Source organism: Zophobas morio, unplaced genomic scaffold (genome assembly GCF_036711695.1).
Source record: "Zophobas morio isolate AGI-343-1 ecotype UQ-CSIRO unplaced genomic scaffold, CSIRO_AGI_Zmor_V1 ptg000044l, whole genome shotgun sequence".
NCBI classification, from domain to species: Eukaryota; Metazoa; Arthropoda; class Insecta; order Coleoptera; family Tenebrionidae; genus Zophobas; species Zophobas morio.
In genome coordinates, this window is record NW_026972149.1 from 2173464 (window position 1) to 2195698 (window position 22235).

Sequence of the window (22235 nt, forward strand, 5' to 3'; positions counted from 1 at the left end):
GTCTGAATATGATGCGATGGTTTCAAATTATAAAAGAATAATTATGTTAATTGCAATTGTATGTATGTATGTATTACAGTTACGAACATTTTAACAAACAATATACTGTTGATAGGTACAGGAATAGTTCAATAAAAATAACACTGATACGTAAACCGATGATTTTCTACACCTATAATTAATAATCGATGAAACTAGAAAAGGCTCTATAAATGGGACAAAATGATTAATTTCCTGTTTTTTAGGTTGCTTCTGTAGTTCCCTATTACGGAATTTCAATGTGTAAAATATACTTAATCGCACAAATAATGACAAAAAGTTGTTCAGTGTAATATGCAAACTGTTCATATGGAACATTAAGAAAAAACAAGACAAAATATAAGCCCCGCCCACCCGCCCTGTCCCAATTGTGATGATTTTTTTTATTTGTCGTGAGCCAAGAGCTCGGAGTTTAACTGCAAAATCCTTATTTCCCTACGTGAAATTAAAAAAATGTTTTTGAGTATCGTGTTGTTCAAAGAATACTATGTATACTAACAAAAAAATAAAGCCAAAGATTTTGCCCCACCCATACCCGCCCCGATCTCAATTCCCAATTGTGATACATCTTTCATTCGTTGTCAGATCGATGGGCGGGGCTTAATTGCAAGATCGATATTTGTCTACAAGAATTCATCATTTTAAACATGTTTTAAGTTTCTTGTTCTGAAAAGACAACTACGTATATTAAGAAAAAAGGCCAAATATAAGTACCGCCCACCCACCCTATCTCAATTGTGATGATTTTTTTTTGATCGTCGAAAGCCAAAAGATCGAAATTTAACTGCAAAGGATACTGTGTATATTAAGCAAAATTAAAGCCAAAGATTAAGCCCCACCCATACCTGCCCTGATCTAAATAGTAATGAAGTTTTCATTCGTTCGCAGACCTAGAGGCGGAGCCTAATTGCAAAATCCACATTTCCTTACAAAAGTTTACCGTTTTAAACGTATTTTTAAGTTTCAAAAAATAAAAAAATTCACCACAATCGAGATGGGGTGGGTGGGCGGGGTTTATATTTTGCATTTTTTTTTCTTAATATACTTAGTATTCTTTGAACAACATGATACTCTAAAACATGTTTTTAATTTTTGTAAAGAAATAACTAATTTGCAGTTAAGTTTCGCCCCCCTGGTTCGCGGTGAATAAAAAAAAATCATTACAATTGAGATAGGGCGGGTGGGCGGGCCTACAGTTTGTCTTTTTGTTTTAATATGTGTAGACTTATTTTCACAACATGAAACTGAAAGCTTGTTTAAAATAGAAAATTTGTGTAAGGAAATATGGATTTTAATTAGGCTCCGCCCCATAAATGTAAAATTCATATTTCCTTGCAAAAGTGTACCATTTTAACCATGCTTTAACTTTCTTGTTATGAAAAGATGGCTATGTATATTAAGAAAAAACCAGGCAAAATATAAGCCCCACCCACCCGCCCTGTCCCAATTGTGATGATTTTTTTTATTCGTCGTGAGCCAAGAGGGGGGAGTTAAACTGCAAAATCCTTATTTCTCTACGTGAAATTAAAAACATGTTTTAGAGTATCGTGTTGTTCAAAGAATACTATGTATATTAAGAAAAAAATAAAGCCAAAGATTAGGCTCCGCCCATATCAGCCCCGATTTCAATTCTCAATTGTGACACATTTTTCATTCGTTGTCAGATCGAGGGGCGGGACTTAATTGCAAGATCCATATTTGTCTACAAGAATTTACCATTTTAAACATGTTTAAGTATCTTGTTTTTTTATTAAGACAAAAGGCAAAATATAAGCCCGCCCACCCGCCCTATCTCAATTGTGGTGATTTTTTTTGATCGTCGAAAGCCAAAGGAGCGGATTTAATTGCAAAGTATACTAGGTATATTAAGGAAAAATTAAATCCAAAGATTAAGCCCTGATCTAAATAGTCATGAAGTTTTCATTCCTTGACAGACCTAGGGGCGGAGCCTAATTGTTAAATACATATTTCTTTACGAAAGTTTACCCTTTTAAAAGTGCTTTAAGTTTCTAAGAATTAAAAAAAATCATCAAAATTGGGATGGGGTGGGTGAAGGGGTTTATATTTAGCTTTTTTTTTTCTAATATACTTAGTATTCTTTGAACAACACGATACTCAAAAACATGTTTTTGATTTTTTGTAAAGAAATAAGTATTTTGCAGTTAAGATCCGCCCTCTTGGTTCATGGTGAATAAAAAAAATCATCACAATTGCGACAGGGCGGGTGGGCGGCCTTATATTTTGCCTTTTTGTTTCAATATGTGTAGACTTATTTTCACAACATGAAACTGAAAGCTTGTTTAAAATAAAAAAATTGTGTAAGGAAATATGGATTTTAATTAGGCTCCGCCCCATAAATGTAAAATTCATATTTCCTTGCAAAAGTGTACCATTTTACTATGTTTTAAGTTTCTTGTTTGAAAAGATGGCGATGTATATTAAGAAAAAACAAGGCAAAATATAAGCCCCGCCCACCCGCCCTACCTCCATTGTGATGATTTTTTTAATTCGTCGTGCGCCAATAGGGCGAAGGTTAACTGCAAAATCCTCATTTTTCTATGTGGAATTAAAAACATGTTTTTGAGTATCGTGTTGTTCAAAGAATACTATGTATATTAAGAAAATAATAAAGCCAAAGATTGGGCTCCACTCATATCAGCCCCGATTTCAATTCTCAATTGTGACAAATTTTTCATTCGTTGTCAGATCGATGGGTGGGGCTTAATTGCAAAATCCATATTTGTCTACAAGAATTTACCATTTTAAACATGTTTTAAGTTTCTTGTTCTGAAAAGACGGCTACGTACAATAAGACAAAAGTCCAAATATAAGCCCCGCCCACCCACCCGATCTCAATTGTGATGATTTTTTTTAATCGCGGAAAGCCAAAGAAGCGAAATTTAACGGCAAAGAATTCAATGTATATTAAGAAAAAAATAGAGCCAAAGATTAAGCCCCACACATATCTGCCCTGGTTTAAATAGTAATAAAGTTTTAATTCGTTGGCAGGAGCTTAATTGCAAAACCCAAATTATATTTTGCCTTTTTTTTTCTTAATCCTTAGTATTCTTTGAACAACACGATACTCAAAAACATGTTTTTAATTTTTGTAAAAAAAATAAGTATTTTGTAAAAAAAATCATCACAATTGAGACAGGGCGGGTGGGCGGGCCTATATTTTGCCTTTTTGTTTTAATCTGTGTAGACTTATTTTCACAACATGAAACTGAAAGCTTGTTTAAAATAGAAAATTTGTGTAAGGAAATATAGATCTTAATTTGGCTCCGCCCCATAAATGTAAAATCCATATTTCTTTGCAAAAGTATACCATTTTACCATGTTTTAAGTTACTTGTTGTGAGAAGATGGCGATGTATATTAAGAAAAAACAAGGCAAAATAAAAGAATATTTCATGTTTTTGTGCCCAATTTTTGGCGGTCTTTAGAGCCCGAGGTACTTTTGGGATGCCTAAAAACTGGGATTTTAGGGTTTTGTCGTTTCATGTATTTTTCGGTCGTTTTGCAACGATTTTCCCTGCCCTGGTTCAGAAATAATATATTATAAACTATTCGAATTGTATAGCTTTCAGCTAGAACTCAATATAGTTCTTTAAGATTTTTACACTACGATCTGTTGCGTCTGACACAAAATCATTACTCACGTATAAAGCAAAACGCTTTATTTATAATTGAAATTGCATCGTAGGACACGTTTTGCACCAAAGCGAAGCCAAGGTTTTTACGTTCTGTATTTTACGTCAAAAATGTAATAGCTGTAGTTGTGCGGTAGACACTGACGGACGTGCACGTAATATGTTTACTTCTCAATATATTGCCGATTTCCTAAGTAGATTGGCAGTGATGACACAGACAGGATGTTGTCTTAAACTAATACGTGTTTCTGACCCTGTCTACGGATTCCGGTAATTGTCTAAACTCTCAGTCTACTACAGTTTTTTAGGTATAATAAAAGTAATAATTCTAATAACTGTGTGTGTTTAAATTCTACAAAAACGGTAAAAATGCCCAATTTTAGTCCCACAATGAAGGACTTACTTTATGTTTGCACATTCCTTGAAGACCCTTCGTATAGGACATTTTCCTTGTTGTTCTAGCTAGTTTACGTATGTTATTATTCTATTACATGCATACATAATTCGTATCCAGTTTACCCTTCAGCGTCTGGGACGAGGTCTGGCGAGGGTAATACACCAAGCCGTCATACAGGCGGACGGGCGATCCGAGCCTAGGTGATCCCCCTTCCCAATCTCCGGTACTATTATAATATAAATAAGAGAATTGAAAATTCTCCAATAAAAATAATTTTTCCTGGAACGCACCGAAGAACTCCAGGAGTATTTCGAAACTTCGCCCGAACTTGCTGTTGAAGATGCTACCCGAAAATACGTTGAACTGATAGCGAAATAACCAATCGTTTTGGTATTTCTGAAAAAGTTTTAAGGGACCAGGACCCAATGACAACAACGACCTGGTGAGTGTACCTGATACCCGAGTACCACCAGTATATCCGAAATGACTTAGGAGTTTTGGTGAGTTGATCAGGTGCTTCCCCGCCGAGCCCCTAGGACAACCCAGGTCATGGCTACCAAATACTCCCTATTATAGTGGTTTCAAGATCTCGTGGCGGACGAGATGCGCGAGGCGGAGTCTAGTCAGGCGGTCGGTAGTGCTCGGTTAAAGCGATCGGTTGCAACACCGTCCTAAATACGTTGACCGTGTTCGCTAAACCCAAACTTCTAGGTATTAGTACGCACAACTGAGAGATGTACCTGCTTGAAACGACTAATGAAAAGTGAATACTTTTTCGGGACAGACAGTACCCTCCACCTCTCTACGCCCGCCGCTAAGTTTGGACGAGTTTGAGCATTATTGCGCATCGGATCCGATGCGCAGTAATGCTCAAACTCTGGAATTCTGTTGAGATTGTTCCTGCGCGCCGAGAAACACGCAAAGAGTTTGCACTATGTCAAGCTCGTTGTAGCCTCTCCCTAACAGACTTCACCGATTATAGTACCATGGTACTAGGTATTGATTTCTTGCATGCCAACGTTATCGCCGTCGACATTCCCTGAAGAGGGTTCCATGTTACATTGGTACCCAGGTGGGCACTCCATGTTATGCCAGTGCGCGCAAAAAATGATAAGAGCCGATAACGCCGCCTCTTCAGGAACCGCAGCAGTCCCTTCTAGCGCAGGGAGGTCACAGGACGACCCTGACCGGGTTTCGTTTTCTTTAATTGCCACAAGTTTCTTTTAGTTAGTTTTCTTATTTAGTTTTTATACTGGAGATCTGTTTCTACCCCCAACCGTTACCGTCACCGAGCCCTGGGTTTCGTCGCAACATCTAGGGACGAAACAAAACTGGAAGATCTTTTGACCTGTCGGTGGCGTAATAAAATAAGGTCTATCTCTGCGGTAGTAACCTTAAATATTTGCGCACTTAAGGGATTCCGCTATAGGGGACTCAATATTGCCTTTGTTTGCAACTGAATTCTCAATATATTTCGAGGAATGTTTTTCAAAGGCAAATTGTAACCGTTGTGAAATATACAAGTTTCGCGTTTCTTATTACCTTGTGCGTAAAGACGTTCGTTTCAGTTGGAATTCACGAACAATAGAAACGGAAATAGGGACGGAAGGAAAGTCCACGGAAGCGAATAAGGATCTGCTAAACTTTGCATGCATGCATACCACGGAATGTTTTTTTCAGCACCATTCCACCTGTAAAAACAATGGTTGAAAATTTTAGCGCGTCGGAGTTGAAGGCAGTCTTCACGTAACCCATTTCTCAAGTTATAAGTATAACATAAAACTGAGTTTTCTTTGTTAAAGAAGCGTCGACTCTAATATTTATTGGTTGCTGCGTATTTGTATTGATTATGTGTTGTTAGTGGAGATAAAAGAAATTAGGAGAATCGTGGGGTATTTAAAGCATAAATTGGCACGCAAGAAAAAATGTCAGAAAAGTTAACATAATCTAACAAAATTAAGGAGGGATTTTAGGATTTAGTCTAGAAAAACACGAACAGCTCCTTGCAATTATTATTAGGGAGTAGACCGGAAATCTAAAGACGCGATCAATCTCTGAAGCAAAAAAGGGATCCGGCAATAGATTCTTGGTGTCTAATAAAAAATCTAACAACTCCGATTCTTTGTTTTAATTAAGTAGACAAAAAAAGTCGGAAGTTTGTCTACGTGACGTTTGACCTCACAGAGAAAACAACCGTCATTCCATTGCCGATTAGTGCACTTTTTTATGGCATACTGGGGATGATAACTAGGGTTATAAATTTTGCATCAAGACAGACCCATTTAATTTTCAATAGCTTTCCTAGATGTGCCACCTCTCGGAAATCCGTTTGTTGGACCGCTAGTGGGCTGTCGTTTAATTCCTCCGACTCTGATCGGTAATGTAATTGTGCATTGCGCTAAAGGGTTGGAATTTGCGGAATATATTTAGTTGCACTAAGGGCATTTCAGATATGTAGATTATTTCCCCTACGTAGTGACAAAGTCGTGACATCGATTAATCACTTTAATTATGTCATTTATCAACTCAAATCACTAACCATTATCTTAACTGTGTCGAGGACCTTATTAACGGCGACGAACTTGTTGTCATAATACAAAGCTCAAACAATGGTTACAATGCGGTTTAACTAGTTAAATTAAAACAAGGGTCTCATGCGCTTCATTCTCTCACCACTATCGACATTTTCTCATTATCAAAAATATCAAAAAATGCTACATTCACAAGTGATGCCATTAACTTAACAATAATAACGATTTTTAACATTTACTAACACAAAATTTCAACTTCTGTGTTACTTATTTTTGAAAACAAGCAAGAAAACTATCACGAGCGGCCCAACAAAAACGTTACACATTTTGTGGAAACTTTTCATCGGCATCTGTAAATCAGAGCTGGCGTTTTACTGGCCCGGCATAATTCGTTTTTCCGTTGTATACCCCAATATTGAATTAGTTGGTCATGGTATGACTTTCAGTGTGCGAACAATGGTGCGAAGGAAAGCTCGGCTGAGGGTATATTGCCTGTATTGTGCCTCGATAAAGAAAAATTGTAGAGAACATAAATGAGCGGCTTAATGGGACTATTCGCCGTTGTCGTTCCACCGTCGGCCGATTCGCTCTGATATTCTCACAATCCGTGGCGCTTGTGTCGCAAAGAAAACATAAATAAGTGGAAAGAAACATAAAACTGTCACTAAGCAGGAATCAAATCAAGATCTTTATGGTTTAAACCTACGCACTATTTTAGAAAACATATTTGCGATGAAAATTGCAGATTAGGTATTGGAATTTCATCGTTTAATTTCCGGTTGAAAATAATAATGGGTAATTGATTATTGATCCCTATTAAAATAAACAAGCGATTACTAGAAACGGATTCCGGTGGAAATATCTTCAAATTGCTGCTTTGCAAAAAAATTGTAAATTGAATGGTTGATTTTAATGAATTTGCGCAAACTTTCAGGACCTACAACTGGAATTTAAATCGTTGCACATTAATTGAAAACTTTGTTTGTATTGTATGTGACACAAATCGAAAAAAAAAACTATCTGGAATTACCTCTACATTTCGCAAATAGTTTAATTAAAATAACGAAATAAAATTTAAACTATTAATTACTGTGAAATATTCAGGACAACAGATAAATCATACTTAATGTGTTACTCGGACGAACAAAACGCGAGTTGGAAGTTCTAGGCATTTATAAATAGCGCTTCCGTTGTTCATTAGTTTTTCTCTTTTTCTCTTTTGTTACAACAATTCGCGACTTCTTAAACACAACGCAAACGTTTGACTCAACAGTGATTTATATGACACAAATTGCCGCAGTTGCGTGTCAGTGGAGTGGGGTGGATCAAATGATGCGTTAAAGCCGCTAACAAGTGGCATTCGGCCACAATTGACATTTGTAGTAACATAAAAAAAGCAACCTAAAGTTATTTAGGCAGAACTGTTCTCTCCCCTATAGTATAAAATAAAGTTTGTTACCAAAGTTGTGGGTAAAACTCAATCATTTATTTCCTACTAACTCAAATTTGCACAGCGATTATGTACAAAATAATTCGGGTGCAACTTAACTGGACTCGGTCTTGACTGAACTGGCTGAATAATCCTCGTTCCCGGCGGTGGCTTCTATTTAAACCCACACGTTTCTCTGGATGGATCGCGAACGCCGCGTCGAGGTTTTTCTGGAATCAGCAAATCAGCATATGCAATCCGTCATTATGGGTTTATTTTGTAACAATATATTTAATTAACAATAAAATGAAACAGTAAACTGCAAATATACATCTAAAATAAAACGAATTATTTATTGAAAAAAATTAACGTCAATAGAACTTCATTATGCAGCACACGATAAGACTCAATTACACACAACAACAAGACGAACGGCAACAAATAAAGATTTATCGAGATTGGACCCTTCTCCTCCGAAACTTGTCCTCTAGTCGGCCTGGATTCAACTTCAACAAATCTAACCGAGTCCGTAACAGCGTTCGTTTCGCCACAACAATACGACGTCCTGCCTCTACAGAAGTTGCCGGGAATATTCCTCCACGGACTGACTACGACAAAACAATGCAGTTAAAGCCAAGTTTCACAAACACAACTACCAGAAAAACTTAAGTATAATGAGATTAACTCGAAACTCGAGAGTTAGAATTAAAATTCTCGTCGTTATGAAGTGTTGAGACAAAAGTAGTGATATTTTGTATAGAACAATATAAGAAATGTATACAAATTGAACTAATGCACAATATTACAATATATAAGGAAAATACAAGTTGTAGTTGCATGGAAGAATTTAACTTCCGTCAATTTTAAGTGGAATTATTTTGTTTCTATAAGATTACAGGTGTTTAACGTGGTCGTTTTGTTTGGAATTATTGAACTAAAGTTTCTAGAATTTGGGGAGTCGTAACCCTACAGTTGGTAATAATTACCCAGCACAAGTCGATGGGAGTGAAAGCTGATTATTAAACAGCAGTAGTGAACAGTGAAGGCAAATTGTTCTGAATCCAATTTAGATGGGACGTCCTTCAGTTTTCAGCAGCGTGAGCCTTGTTTGGTTAACAGATTCCAGAATTAGAATTATTTTTGTACGACTGGCTAACCAATTAACCTAGTTACAAAACGTCAACAAATGGCAAATACATGTTAATTGCATTGCACCCAAAAGAATTAGTTACCGTAAACAGCAAACGTAGCAAAAACGTCTCCGCAAAACCTCAACAGGAGATGTAATTAATTAATAGTAGTTTACGGTTCGGTTCTGCGTATTTCAATGTTAAATAAATAACTACATAATTACTCTAACGAATGAATGAAACACGTTCAGACCGTTGAATTAATGATAAATTCGCTTCTGGCCGTTTTCAATTTAGAAAGTAAAGCTCGGAAATAAAGGGTGACATTTTTCATATATCCTGTCGACTTTGGAACTCAGATGCGGACTTTAAGGTTATTCGTATGCATGTGCCGAATTGTTGAAAAAATAAATGTTTGAACAAGATAACTAGCAAAAATTTATTTCAGTGTGTGCCGCTATCTGGATTGGGCTTCAGGCGAGGCAGCTACAAGTGCGTTTGCAAACGTGGTTTTTTCTTCCCGGACACCAAAGCAGAAAGGCGCTACTATAATGGAACGGTAATCGAAGAGGAATATGAAAAGCTCATGATGGTGAGGATTTTGCTGGTGATGCTGTAAAATATTGGCTTTGTTTGTTTATCCGAAATTTGACAGTGCGAGATTTCGACATGTTATCTGCCCAACTTCACATATCGATACTGCCGAAATTGATATTTGTTTACAGAAGTTTGCCGCAAGCGTTTCTTGATGATACACTGCCCAAGCAGCATAGCGTAGTTTAATTAACATACTCAATCCCCAATGAAACTCTAGAAATCAATAACGTACAAAAACAGCGAACATGCATCCAATTTAGACGTACTTATACATAAATAAACCTTACAAAGCACTTTTTCATAAATTAGCACGTAATAATAGGTTTTTGCCACGTTGTGAAACATCAGGACAGACACTGTTCTCAGATTCAACTCACCTACTACACCAACTGTTTAACTTCTACGACGAGTTCATTACCAAAAAAATTAAAATTTAACGTAGAATGCCGATCCTATTTCAACAGCGTCATAAGAGCAGGCACTCTATAATCCCCACTGAAACTATTCGTGGGGAGCGAAATCATTCTATCAATTTATTTTCTGCTCATTCGTGGCTAAAATTAAACACAGTATTAGAGTTTCCACGCTGAAGTTTGTTCTTTTGGCGTTGTAGTTCACTCGGAAATGAATTAATGGCAAATATAAATTGGCATTGAAAGTCGTTGAGTCAAAATGAGTTAATGAGTTATATTACGTATACGTTCTCCTCATTGCTGACGAGGAGCTAATATCGTTCGAAATTACCGTGAAATATCAAATATACGTTTAAGATTAAATGGAAAACCGAGGGACGCAATTAAATGTACATACTGTAATCAAAAACATAGATTACGATTAAACAACCCAGCGGTTTATAAATTTTCTTGGATATTTAAATTGTTAACTCTTAGAGAGTTTAATCAACAGAGAAAAACAGTCAAAGTTATTTTTAACAGAAGTGGCCAACTTGACCCCGGAAATGTTGTCGCATCAGTCTAAGGTGTGAAGCTACTTCTTGTCTAGTCACGAATCTTCTCCCTTGCCTCAATGACTGGTCTAAAGAATTTGAACATACGGTAGTGGGTCCTTAGTAACCCACACAAGGTTCTAGGCGGGTTCCACAAGGAACGGTTTTAGTCCCCTTAATATTCATCGTTTGTATAGCTGATCTTGCCCGAGAACTTCGCAGTTCTTTGGCTGTTTTCATTGATGACTTGACCATCGACGTGTACTGATCAAAATCATACCATGATGCAGCTATCATGGTATGATTTTTTGGACATCTCCATATTGCGATAAATCTCCTAAAATTCTTGGTTCGATTATTTGTGGTATTATTTGTAGAGTGTCTGATGATAGCGGTGGGCTTACCGTAACAATTTTTTTGGCACAGGTGGCCCACGGAAGGAGCATTTTAGGAATCAAAATAGGATATCTCCTCTACCTGTATTGTAATACCCAGTAGGTAAACTAATTCGTAGTTCGTAGACGTGCCTTAAATTATGACTTATTTTCTCTCTGAGTAGACAACCATAGACTGTAACGTACGCCGTATTCCTGCATCCCCCACCGTTAGATACACAAAAGCAATTATGATATTGCGGAACACTCCTCTGGTCCTAGTCCTCTTTCTAAAACACCAGCTAAGCTTGTTGCGATAGCTTGCAGCACACCGAAGTGACCTACTTCTTTTATAACAATAATTTATAGATGGAGGAGTTAACAACTGTGTATTGCAAGACATTTTAGAAAACCTGAAATGAAAATATAGTGTTTAACGACATAAACCCTCTCCGTGTTTGAAAACATGCGTTGAACAAAAACGAAATGTGAATAATGAAACTTGTTTTAATTTGAGTTATCTCTTATTGTTTACACACATCGCTGTGAGATGCGCCACATTGTGTAGTAAAATTAACATAAATATTACATGAGTTTATTAAAGTGGAGTGTGTGCGAGTATCGATTGTGGTACGATAAAAACTTGGACAAAGGTCAATAAATCACCCCAGTTACTAAATTCCATATTAATTCGGAAGATATAACTAAATTGTTTGACTCTCGATTTCTACGATAACCGGAATTAGCATTATTGATTTAGATACGGAGGTAGATAGTCTGATTTAGTGCGAAACTTTGCAACGTACATGTATCGATGAAAAAGTGACGAAAGTTTGAATCTTCCGTTCAGCAAACTAATATTTGTTTCAGTTCGTTAGTTGCTTTCATGTGTCGTCCAGTTCATTACGGCTACACTAAACAGTAAAATAAAGATTTATCTGTACCTCCGGTCCTTTTATTAAATCAAGTGTTGCAATTAAGGCAGTCGACTGCAAGCTAATTTCACCGATTCAGACATGAAAAGGAATAAAAGTTTGCAGTGCCACAAGTGTCCTATCATTCAAACCCAACTTTCCATTAATCTGAACCGGGACGTATTAATAAATATGTAAATATCGTGAATAATATTCTAGTAAATCTTGGAACACTAAAACTGCGTAGTGTGAGATTTATTTTACATTATTTTCCACTAAAGTGTCTTTGTATTATTCAACAGGGTGAAACCAGTCAGTACGCAAAACTTGGCATTTTCGAATGTCTCTCCTGCGCCGAAGGATGCGAATACTGCGAGGACGACCGACCATGTGTGGTTTCTCTCAACTGGGTAATGCGGACGGTGATTCTTGTCCTTTCGTGTGTCATCATCTGCTGCTTACCCATTGTCGTCATTTTCACCTGGAAATACGGAAACGTGAAGGTAACTCTCCTAAAATAATTACAGAAAGAACAAGAAAACAAACTTATAAATCTCGAGGTGTCAAGGGTCAATTTGTCATAATCAACACTTTTTTATGTAAGATTTACCCCACAATAGCAGAAGCAGCTTATGTGCGACCGAATCTTTCCGCTAAATGAAGTATGATTTGTGTGTCTGAAATATTGCGCTTTAGACCTGTTCTTTTAAATCCTCGAAAAGAAATTATTTTCGGAGAAATTCTTTCAGATTGATATATTAAGGTGTGCGTCTTTCTGATATGACAGTAAAGCTTTGTTAAATTACCTACAATTTATATTATTTCGAAAGCTAAGTTTCCAATGGACTTTCTTTGACCTTCCGCACAATTGACTGGATATGTCGTTTCTAGGAAATTAAGTTGGATCTTTTTTGTACGCATGATTTAACATGCGCCATTTTCTTCATGCTGAAATATAGAACGAAAGAATTCATAGACACATACCATAACGCATTTCTTATCACTTCTATCATAGTAATAAACATTGCCATACCACGCACACAAAAGGGTCACTCATACATGGACAAATACGTAAAGTCTGCCAAATCCAGCATGCGAATACTACTAAGATTCATATTTATAGCCTGATTTACCGATATATTTCGAACTGTTACTTATAAAACAAACAGAACAATTTATTAGGAGTTAACATAATTGATCTAATTTCAGGTGTTTTAAGTGAGGGTTTCATGTTTACAGCGCTTTACAAATGGATGCATTTTTCCAGTCCTCCTTTTCACTGTAAACTGTAAAGTATGAGAGAAATTAAAACTTAAATAACTGTCTCATTTCATTCTATTTTATAATTATTTTTACAACAAACGCCATTTGTACAAAGTAAAATAGCCGAGAAAAGTATAAACTCGCATAATTTTAAATTATTCATGTGCAATCAAAGGCATTTAGAACACGTAACAGAAAAGAGAATTGGATTACCACTGACAAATATTAAGAGATATGAAAAGTAAAACAAGGGCTCTATATCTACTATTTATTACTGAAAGCTTAGTTACTACTGACCATTCAGTAATCTTTTCTAGTCCTATCTGATTAGTGCGTTGTTAGGGTATGCGAAACATGGGTACTGTGCCCCCTGGTGGCCTGGTTCGTGACCGGGACTGGTAAGCGATACCTCAATATGGGGGACGTAAGAAGACCAGTATGACCGTTCCACTACAGTTACCGTGTAGAACATACAACCTTTCTTCTCTATATCAACTTCCGTCTACCCATGGTGTTATTTTTACAAAGAGAGTTCTGAGGGAGGCCCACCAAATCGGTCAGCCTACTGGTGTGTCGGGCTGGTGGTGCCCACTTCAACTGGATTGGCTTAGGCTCTGAAGGTTGTGACTTCGTCTTATCTGTATAAGAGGCGAGGGCCATTGAACCTCTAAGGGACGCTACTCTATAGGTGGAACGGGATCGTACGGTACTCACGGACCAGCGAATGCCGACCTCACCTCCGCGAGCAAGGAAAAGAGGCTCTGGTGAAAGATCACCAGTGCCTTCCTTCGGTCGACAAAACCTGGAACGTCAGAATGGGCCTCCAAACCCTAGTAGAGTGGTGTTGGACTCAAGGGGGTAGTGAAAAGCTTCGTTCCTTCGAGGAAGCCCTAGAACCTTCGGGCGGTGGAACTCTTTCCTCGTTAGGTTAAAACAAGGAAGTTATTAGATAGGGCCTTACTTGACAAATCATCCAATTCTTGATGGTTCTATAACAGGGCTCAAGAAGAATTCAGTCTACAATACGACACAGGAAAATAGACACCACCAGTCTAACGAGGAGGTTCAGAAAACAACCTGACCTGACCTGACCGTTTTTTAACTCCTGGGGGAGGGCCAATATTCAAAAGGGTCCCTGCGCGAAGATGTTCAGTTGCAAGGGGGACAGTGGCATTTTTACTGCACCAAAACCCTTCTGTGTCCGTCTTGCCCTCTAGGAAAAACCACGGAATCGCTTGGGGCATATCATCGTTTTGGGCTTCGGGTCACCCGCCATCATATCTCTTGTCCTTCTTCCTTTACCTGCTGCATCATTATTTTTCCGATTATTTCCTTAATGTGTACCTACCTCCCTTCTTTAACGACCTTACTAAAATTGTCTACTGTCTATCCCTCCACAGTACTTGCATGTCTGTTCCCGAACCTTCCCACTCTCGATCCAGTCCTGCACTCTTTTGTGACATGCTGCACCATCTTGAGGTCTTTGTCCATCCACACTCCTCTCACGTGGCATTCTTAAGCTCAATATTCCATCATAGAATAAGTTCCAGAGTAGAGGATCCAGCACGTAGCCCTGAGGAACACCCCTACCCAGTACCATTTCGCTTCGCTCTTCCCCAACGGCCAACATCCTGTTCTGGAAGTAACTTTCGACCATCCTAATTAGGTATGCCGATACCCCACGTGTCTCTAAAGCCTTAATTATCCTTAGTGACGGCATTTGTGGTCGATTTATGTTTCCTGACCCCGTACTGCCTTTCTGAGAAACTCCATTTGCCAACTTTCGCCCTCTTCTCTGGAGTCTCGTTTATTACCACTCCCAGGACTTCGTTTACTATCTGATCTAGTCCAGGAGCTTTTCTATTTTTAAGTTTACTTGTGGCATTGATTAATTCTTCTAGGGTGAATTCGGGGATATCTCCAGTCGGTCTCTGATTTCTAGCTTCGCGATCTCTATTTGCTCTTTCGTCCCTAGGTATCCTCTTCTTTTAATCCCAAATCTCTTTGTAACAATCTGGTATGCCTTACTCCATATATCATTTTCCATCTCTGCGTATGGGACCTGACATGATCTGATCTGACCTGCATTCAGTCGTCACGGCGACAGAGGAGGAGCTGGAAGGTGGAACTTACTCACTTGGTACTACTACGCTTGGTATGCTACTACGCAGGGTTGTCCGCAGGGGAGAGGTTATCACCGTTTTATGGAACCTGGAGTATGCTGATGATATAGCAATGCTTATAGAAAGCAAATTTCGTCATGTAGCTACGGGTGTACAGAAAAGTCATCTAGGTATTTGTCTACACTATAGGCTTTCGTAGAGGACTCACGTAACAAGTCAGACGAAGCATTTTGGTTTGGCACCCAGAGTAATGCATTGGACTGAGTGATAGAGAAAAACCAGCTCCATCTTCATGAAGGAGGACGATAGCAAAATTCCCGTTGTATTTGGACTATAGTAGGGACACATTGAAGCGTATTTGGAAATGTCACTATCAAATACAGGATTTAGCAGAGCAGAACAAAAAAGTTGTACTAACTGGATACCTGATGGGACAGAAAGGAAATTAAAGTACCGATGCTCAGATGAATCAAGGCTCTGAGAAGGGTCTTCTAGGTGCTGCCATTTGCTAAAAAAGCGGCCAAAAGAAAATATTCAAATAGAACACGAGATTACGCCATCATGGCGGACTTTAAATCTGCGTTACTCAGGGCTGTTCAAAGAAGATCCAGTTAATTTCGTGGCTCTAAGATAATCATTCAATTGTCGATTCTGTCTGTTATTTAATTCTACTGATCTTTCAGTAAATTTGTTATTTCGTTTTTTTATTCACTTATTTCTATTTCTTTATCAATTATGCCTTCAGGTCATTCTTACATTGTTTGGTGATTTATTAATCTTTTTCGGTGTAGCATTATTGTCGATAATTTTGTCTTTTCATCCTGAAGCCAACTCAGACGTTCATGTCTCTGTTAAAGTTCTCAAATGAAATTCTTCAGGATGTTACTCTTTACATTTTCTGTTGTTGCGTAACGGTGAATCTAATCGTTAGAATCATTTAATCTAGAATAGCTGTAAGTAGCCAATAATGCACACACACTTTTGAGCCCTAGGATCCGCTGTAACTCTTTCAATTTAACTATGGCTTCTCAACTGACCGATTTTAGCAGGAACTTCCTAATTAACCATTATTATTCTAATAAAATAGCAAAATGTAACATATTAAATTTCTGAAAGAAATTTCTAGTCGGTACGTAAATGAAAATAGTTGCGTCTAAAACTCCATCGCGTTAAGTGAACTCATTTTATATTAATTAGAAGACGATATTCCTGGTGCACTTCGCTGCAAAACTGGAATGGAGTCTTTCTAATACACATTTTCGCAAGCTACTTTTGATTAAGATAATTTGAGATAAAAGCGTCTGCTCATCTCAGTGCTTCGATTGTAGACCTAAACCGTTGTAAGTCAAGCTGTTCCAATTAAATTAACAGCTCGTTCCCTACAATATCTTAAATAATTCAGACGATAAAATTAGGTTTTTAAAATAATATTGACACTTCCACTTGAAACAACAATTGCAATGAACGTTTTAGACTTGAGAGCAGCAATTTATACTAAAATCAACAAATCTGCTTGCACTTTTTCTCTCTCAACTCTGCTAATTAATTTTTATTGAAGGTACGCAAATATTTCCTTATTGGCGAAATAATTAAAGTTTGTTCAAACAGATGCGAAATGCACAAGCGCTCATCGATTAAACAGTGCATTTCAGTACAACTTCAAGTTCATATCAGTGGAATGAAGCTCTATTCGTCTTTTCATTGACAACACGAACTTTTATTGTATTATCGCCCAAGGGATTTAGTAGTGGTTTTCTCAAGTCGCTCTCCGAAGACCTTCAACTTATTTCCCTAAGATCCTCTAACGTGTAACGACAATAGCATTTCCAAATTAACTTGCCCAACATGTTCGCATTGGCAGTTACAAACACGGCGATTTCAACTTACTAAATTTTAGATTTGTTTGTTTTTTTTGTTGTGTTTATAGACGCCATTCTCATAGGAAACTAGACAAGAGTTTGTGTAAGCGTAATTGAAACTTTTCAACGTTCTTTACTTTTGTTTTGCTTCAACATCTAATAGGTTTAAATAGTCTGCCGGCTAATTTACGTGAGGAAGTGTAGAATGAATGGAGTTGTTGTAACTTCTTTTCGCAAAACACTGACATTCCAAACACAATCAACCAACACACAAGTAAAATTTCAATCTTTAGTTACCTTAAAAATCAATATAGTAAATTTTTCTAATAGATTGATGATGCTAAAAAGGATAAGTTACATCCACTCAGGTTAGATCAGAGTAGTACTAAGTTTGTGACTTGGTGAAGAAAATAATAATAAAACTAAATATGTGTAACTTGATGTAGCTCTAGAAATGTATATGTCATATTGTAAAAGTTGACGCGACGAGACTGGGATACGTGTGGTTGCATTTGAAGCTTTGTGCATTTGTGTCTGTCTATCCACTTTAACCCTCTAGGTGCGAAAGTTTTAACGTATGAAGCGTGTTTAAAGCGAGTATATTGTAGACTACTATTCAATGCATTTTATGACGTGTAAACATATTGAATTGAGCCAAAGTGTCGAAAAGCCAGAAAAGTTAAATGTGTCGAAGCACTTATGTCCGGTTCAGCTTCCTTATCGAGTTATAGGGGAACAAAGATTACATTGTCGGAGAACGAAAACTAATTTATCTCCAAGAAAAATTCAAGATACGTATCTTTGAGAGCATTTTGGAAGTGGACAATTCATCGATTCTTTAATTTTATCCTGAGATCAAAACATATTCATGTTATTTCTAAACGACATTCGTTCCGATTTTGTAGCGATTTACATATATGGTTCTAGTTTTCCATCTCTAAAAGAGCAGTCGCTCTTTATGCGGTGCACAATTCCAGCCATTTTACTATTTATTCGTCCGTCTCTTTTAGGATATTGACTAAAAGGACTTTGCATACAGGATAAGCGTTGTTTTATTTGGGTCCACTGTTATGGTTAAACATTCAAAGTAACGGCTTTGTACATTTTACATGTTGCATCGGAAAAACTGGAAGTGATATAGCTGACGAACCAGATAATATTTGCTTGGTCGTTTGACTACTCCAATATTTACACACTTGTCAATTGACACAGAATTATTTAAAATTTGTCACAGTTATCAGACGCAGAAACTTTATTTAGCAACTTGTTCCACACGAGAATTGAATAATGTAAATTACATGAACCGTTTTCTCAGAATATCACTCTATTTTTTTATGCATGCATTTAAATTGGTTTTGGTGGATTACACTGATCTTTTTTTTTCAACATAAATGTATTCGTGATTCTAGTTGCTTTCATGAAAGTTGAATCGCTTGGCTTATAAGTATTTATTGTTATTGTGTGGGATATTTAAATTGTGATTTTAATTATAACTTTATTGTTTTACGAAATATATCCGTGAAAAGGTGGTCATCTGATTGTCTCTGCTATTAATAATATAGCACTGCGAGAATTATATATTCATTTCTAAAATGAATTTGCGTTTGAGGGTAAAACAGGCTTCTGTCAGCGTTTTAATAAATTGGGAAAGTTTGACTTTGGTTTGTTATCACGTAGAGTTTAGTCAGCTTCCAAAAGCGAAATTAAAAAACGTAAAAAAAATAAATATTACATTCTCGTTTGTCTTATTTCAGGTTGTACGTGCCGCTAGCCCTGTTCTGCTGTGCTTTATAACTTTGGGAGCTTTCCTTATATATTGTACGGTATGTAAAAGCTTATTTTGTGGTTTTGATGCAGATAACTTTGATTTATTTTGTAATAGCTTAGAAGTTTGTTCGGTTTTTTTTCAGATGATTGTGATGTACCCTCGACCCAACATGTATACCTGCATCGCACGCGTGTGGCTTCGAGAAATCGGCTTTTCGTTAACCTACGGAGCTTTGATGTTGAAGACATGGCGGTGAGAGTTTACTTAAAAAAAAAGAACAAATACACAAAACCGTAAAATATGGTTTTCGTAATAATGAATTCAGAAACGGCGAAGTTATAATTAATTAAAAACAAAAAACGAAAGCAAAGTAGCGCAACATAAATGAGAATACTTTTGGGCAAAAGTTAGTAACCTCTTAGGATATCTCGGGAAATATCTAATAACATTTCATTTTCCTGCAATTTTCAGTCTTGGTTAAGGTGACACGCCTTGAAAATAAATGCATTTAAATGAGTCGCTAATTTATGTATATTAGCAGAAGTTTAGTCCGTTGTGGTAAAACCACCACGTCTTATCTTGCAGAATTTCCGTCATCTTCCGCGTTCGCTCTGCTAAGGCCGTCAAGATTACAGACATGAACCTGTTAAAGCGCCTTGGCGTTATAGTAGCCATTTTTACGGTTTTCCTGGCCATCCGAACCCTCGTTGCTCCTCCCGTTGTCATCGTTGGACGCACGGCTGATGACCTTAAGGCCTACTTATGCCGCACCGACTGGTGGGACCACTCGTTCACGACATGTAAGCCCCACGATTAGCACTTCTTAATCTTTGCATGATAAAACTAATCCCGAATCCTTTCTTTTCAACACAATTCCAAGCGTGGCTTTTTCTTAATTCTCTAACTTGTGATTAACCGCAACTTGTAGGCGCAATAACTTCCATAAATTTTAAAATTAAAAAATGCTAACTTTGTTCCAAGTTCAGTTGAGTGTAATAAATATTACACGTACACAGCTTTGCAAAAAACTGAACTTTACTTGTTAACGAAAATAACTTTGTTTGTATATAACACATAGTAAAACCTGACAAATTAGTACTAAATTACATAAATAGGACTTGGACGAATCAAGAACAAGAAAATTTTAAAATAAAATTTATTTTCAAAAAAGAAATAATGGACTAATAATTTTTGTTTTGTGAAAACCACATTGAAATCCCCATTCAAAGTCATGGACAAGTAAGTCTCGATTGAACAGTGGAGACCCTGCTGTTGTACAGAGTTTCTATAAATGATTATAGGGTCGAAGTAGGTCATGAAAGCGTGTCGCCTATCACTTTATGCGCATTTTACTAAATGACGACAAATAGCACAGGCATCTGTATAGTTGTATTCTTATTAAAAAAATGAAACTAATTCATTATAGTAAAAAGAAACAAATTTATTGAGTGTCTTGTTCAGCAGAATAAACCATTTTCACGATTTTCACTTCCTAGCACAAAAACAAAATTTTAACTTTAAATGACAGCGTAGAAATGACATTAATGACAAGTAAAAACTGTCATAATAAGCATTTTTTTTCTAAAATTTAAATCAATACAGAATTAGCATCAAAGTTTGCGGCTGTGTGTATAGCCTATTTTGTTAACCCACAAACATCTTCAAACGTATTCTCTATGTAATTAAGACTCGCGGCTAACTAAAAGTTGTTTAATCACAAGTTAACTAGAAGCCCGAAGAACCGACCTTAACAGTATAATTTCCCAACCTTCCATTAACGCAGACCATTGGTTGCGCATAAAAACCATACTAATTACTTGTTGATTTAATGCTTTGCAAGTTAATGAAATGATTTGCGCACTTTGCCTCAAGTTTTGTTCTTTTATGCTTTCAGTGGAAGTTATGTTTCTGGTCTGGGGAATACGGCTGTGTATCGTCGTACGAAAAGCCCCATCCGAATTTAATGAAAGTCGCTTCATTTCCATGGCCATTTATAATGAATTCCTTCTCTCAGTGTTTCTAAATATATCGATGTAAGTACGCATTCATTCAAGTTTTTGTGATGGCCAGTGCAGCTAAAGGGTAACAATTTCAATACATTTTTCGTTTTAATTAAAAATTGCAAAAGAAACGTGTTTCTACGCTCTTCATTACACTATACCTAACAGGAAATTACTTTTCAACGAAATTTCAATTTAAAGAAGCCATGAAAAACAACAGCCTTGTTACTTGAATCAGTTGCTGAAGTTCCATAAATACAAATGTTGTTCCAAAAATGTTTATTGAAGTACGGTCTTGTTTTTAATGGCTTAAATTTAGTTGAGGGTACAAATTTACAAAAATATTAACCTTTTAAACAATGACGTGAATAATTAATTCAAATCCAAAGATGTCTGTTAATTTCAAAAACAGGAATGCTGGAAGTGAATATCCATTTTTATATTTTAATAATAAGCTGTTTTAGCACTTGTCAATTTCAAAACTCGTGCTTGTAAAAGAATGAAAGCGTCTTTTAAGACTTAAAGGAACACGGAATTGTTTTCGATAGATTCACTTCTTTTCACTCTTATTTGAAAGACATTATATTGTTTGAAACAACAAAGAGCTTAAAGATATAATGCCTTCAAAGGAACTCAATGATATGCCGTTCTATAATTAGTGAAGTTGTAAGAAACATAAATTTTTATTAGTTTTCTTGGTAGTTGCAGCAACAGCGTTTCACGTAGCTAAGTTTTTTTGTAAAGAAGTTTTCATTTTACACTGAGACGATCAATTACTTGTTCTTCGTAGGATTTTCAATTTGGAACAAGTCAAAAGGCAGCTTATTGGTTTGTATTAATAAAGATTTCTCATGTAAGAGTCTTTTAGAGAGAGTTTTAGAAGAAGCAAATCCTGCAGGAGTATTTAGTGTTTAAAGAGTATCAAAATAAAATACTCTTTATAAAGTGTCGTAAATTGCTCGCTAGATTCTCGTTTGTACAATCAGTTCGGCTGCAACCATAATGAATTTACATAAGACATTCAAATTCATAAAGTTTCGTTCAAACGAGGCCAAACGTCCCGAGAAATAAAGCTGCTCCATAACACGAGTAAATTTAAATTGTATTTTATATTCCGTATTCTTATTTCGGTTATCCGATTTCGGTTTCACTACTTGAATGATCTGTCACAGCTGTGTCAATGTAGAGCTAGGATTTAAGGTGAAATCTTTAG

General features: G+C 36.7%; 1 protein-coding gene across 1 annotated transcript in view; it reads left to right on the top strand.

Moving 5' to 3' along the window:
• Positions 1-22235, top strand: part of LOC135141776 (metabotropic glycine receptor) — a 177984-nt gene that overhangs the window by 145721 nt on the left and 10028 nt on the right. Inside the window, exons 4-9 of the mRNA XM_064073207.1 lie at positions 9627-9770; positions 12312-12512; positions 19009-19077; positions 19165-19274; positions 19608-19822; positions 20917-21055. Coding sequence (XP_063929277.1) covers positions 9627-9770; positions 12312-12512; positions 19009-19077; positions 19165-19274; positions 19608-19822; positions 20917-21055 — 878 coding nt within the window. The remainder of the gene's footprint in view (positions 1-9626; positions 9771-12311; positions 12513-19008; positions 19078-19164; positions 19275-19607; positions 19823-20916; positions 21056-22235) is intronic.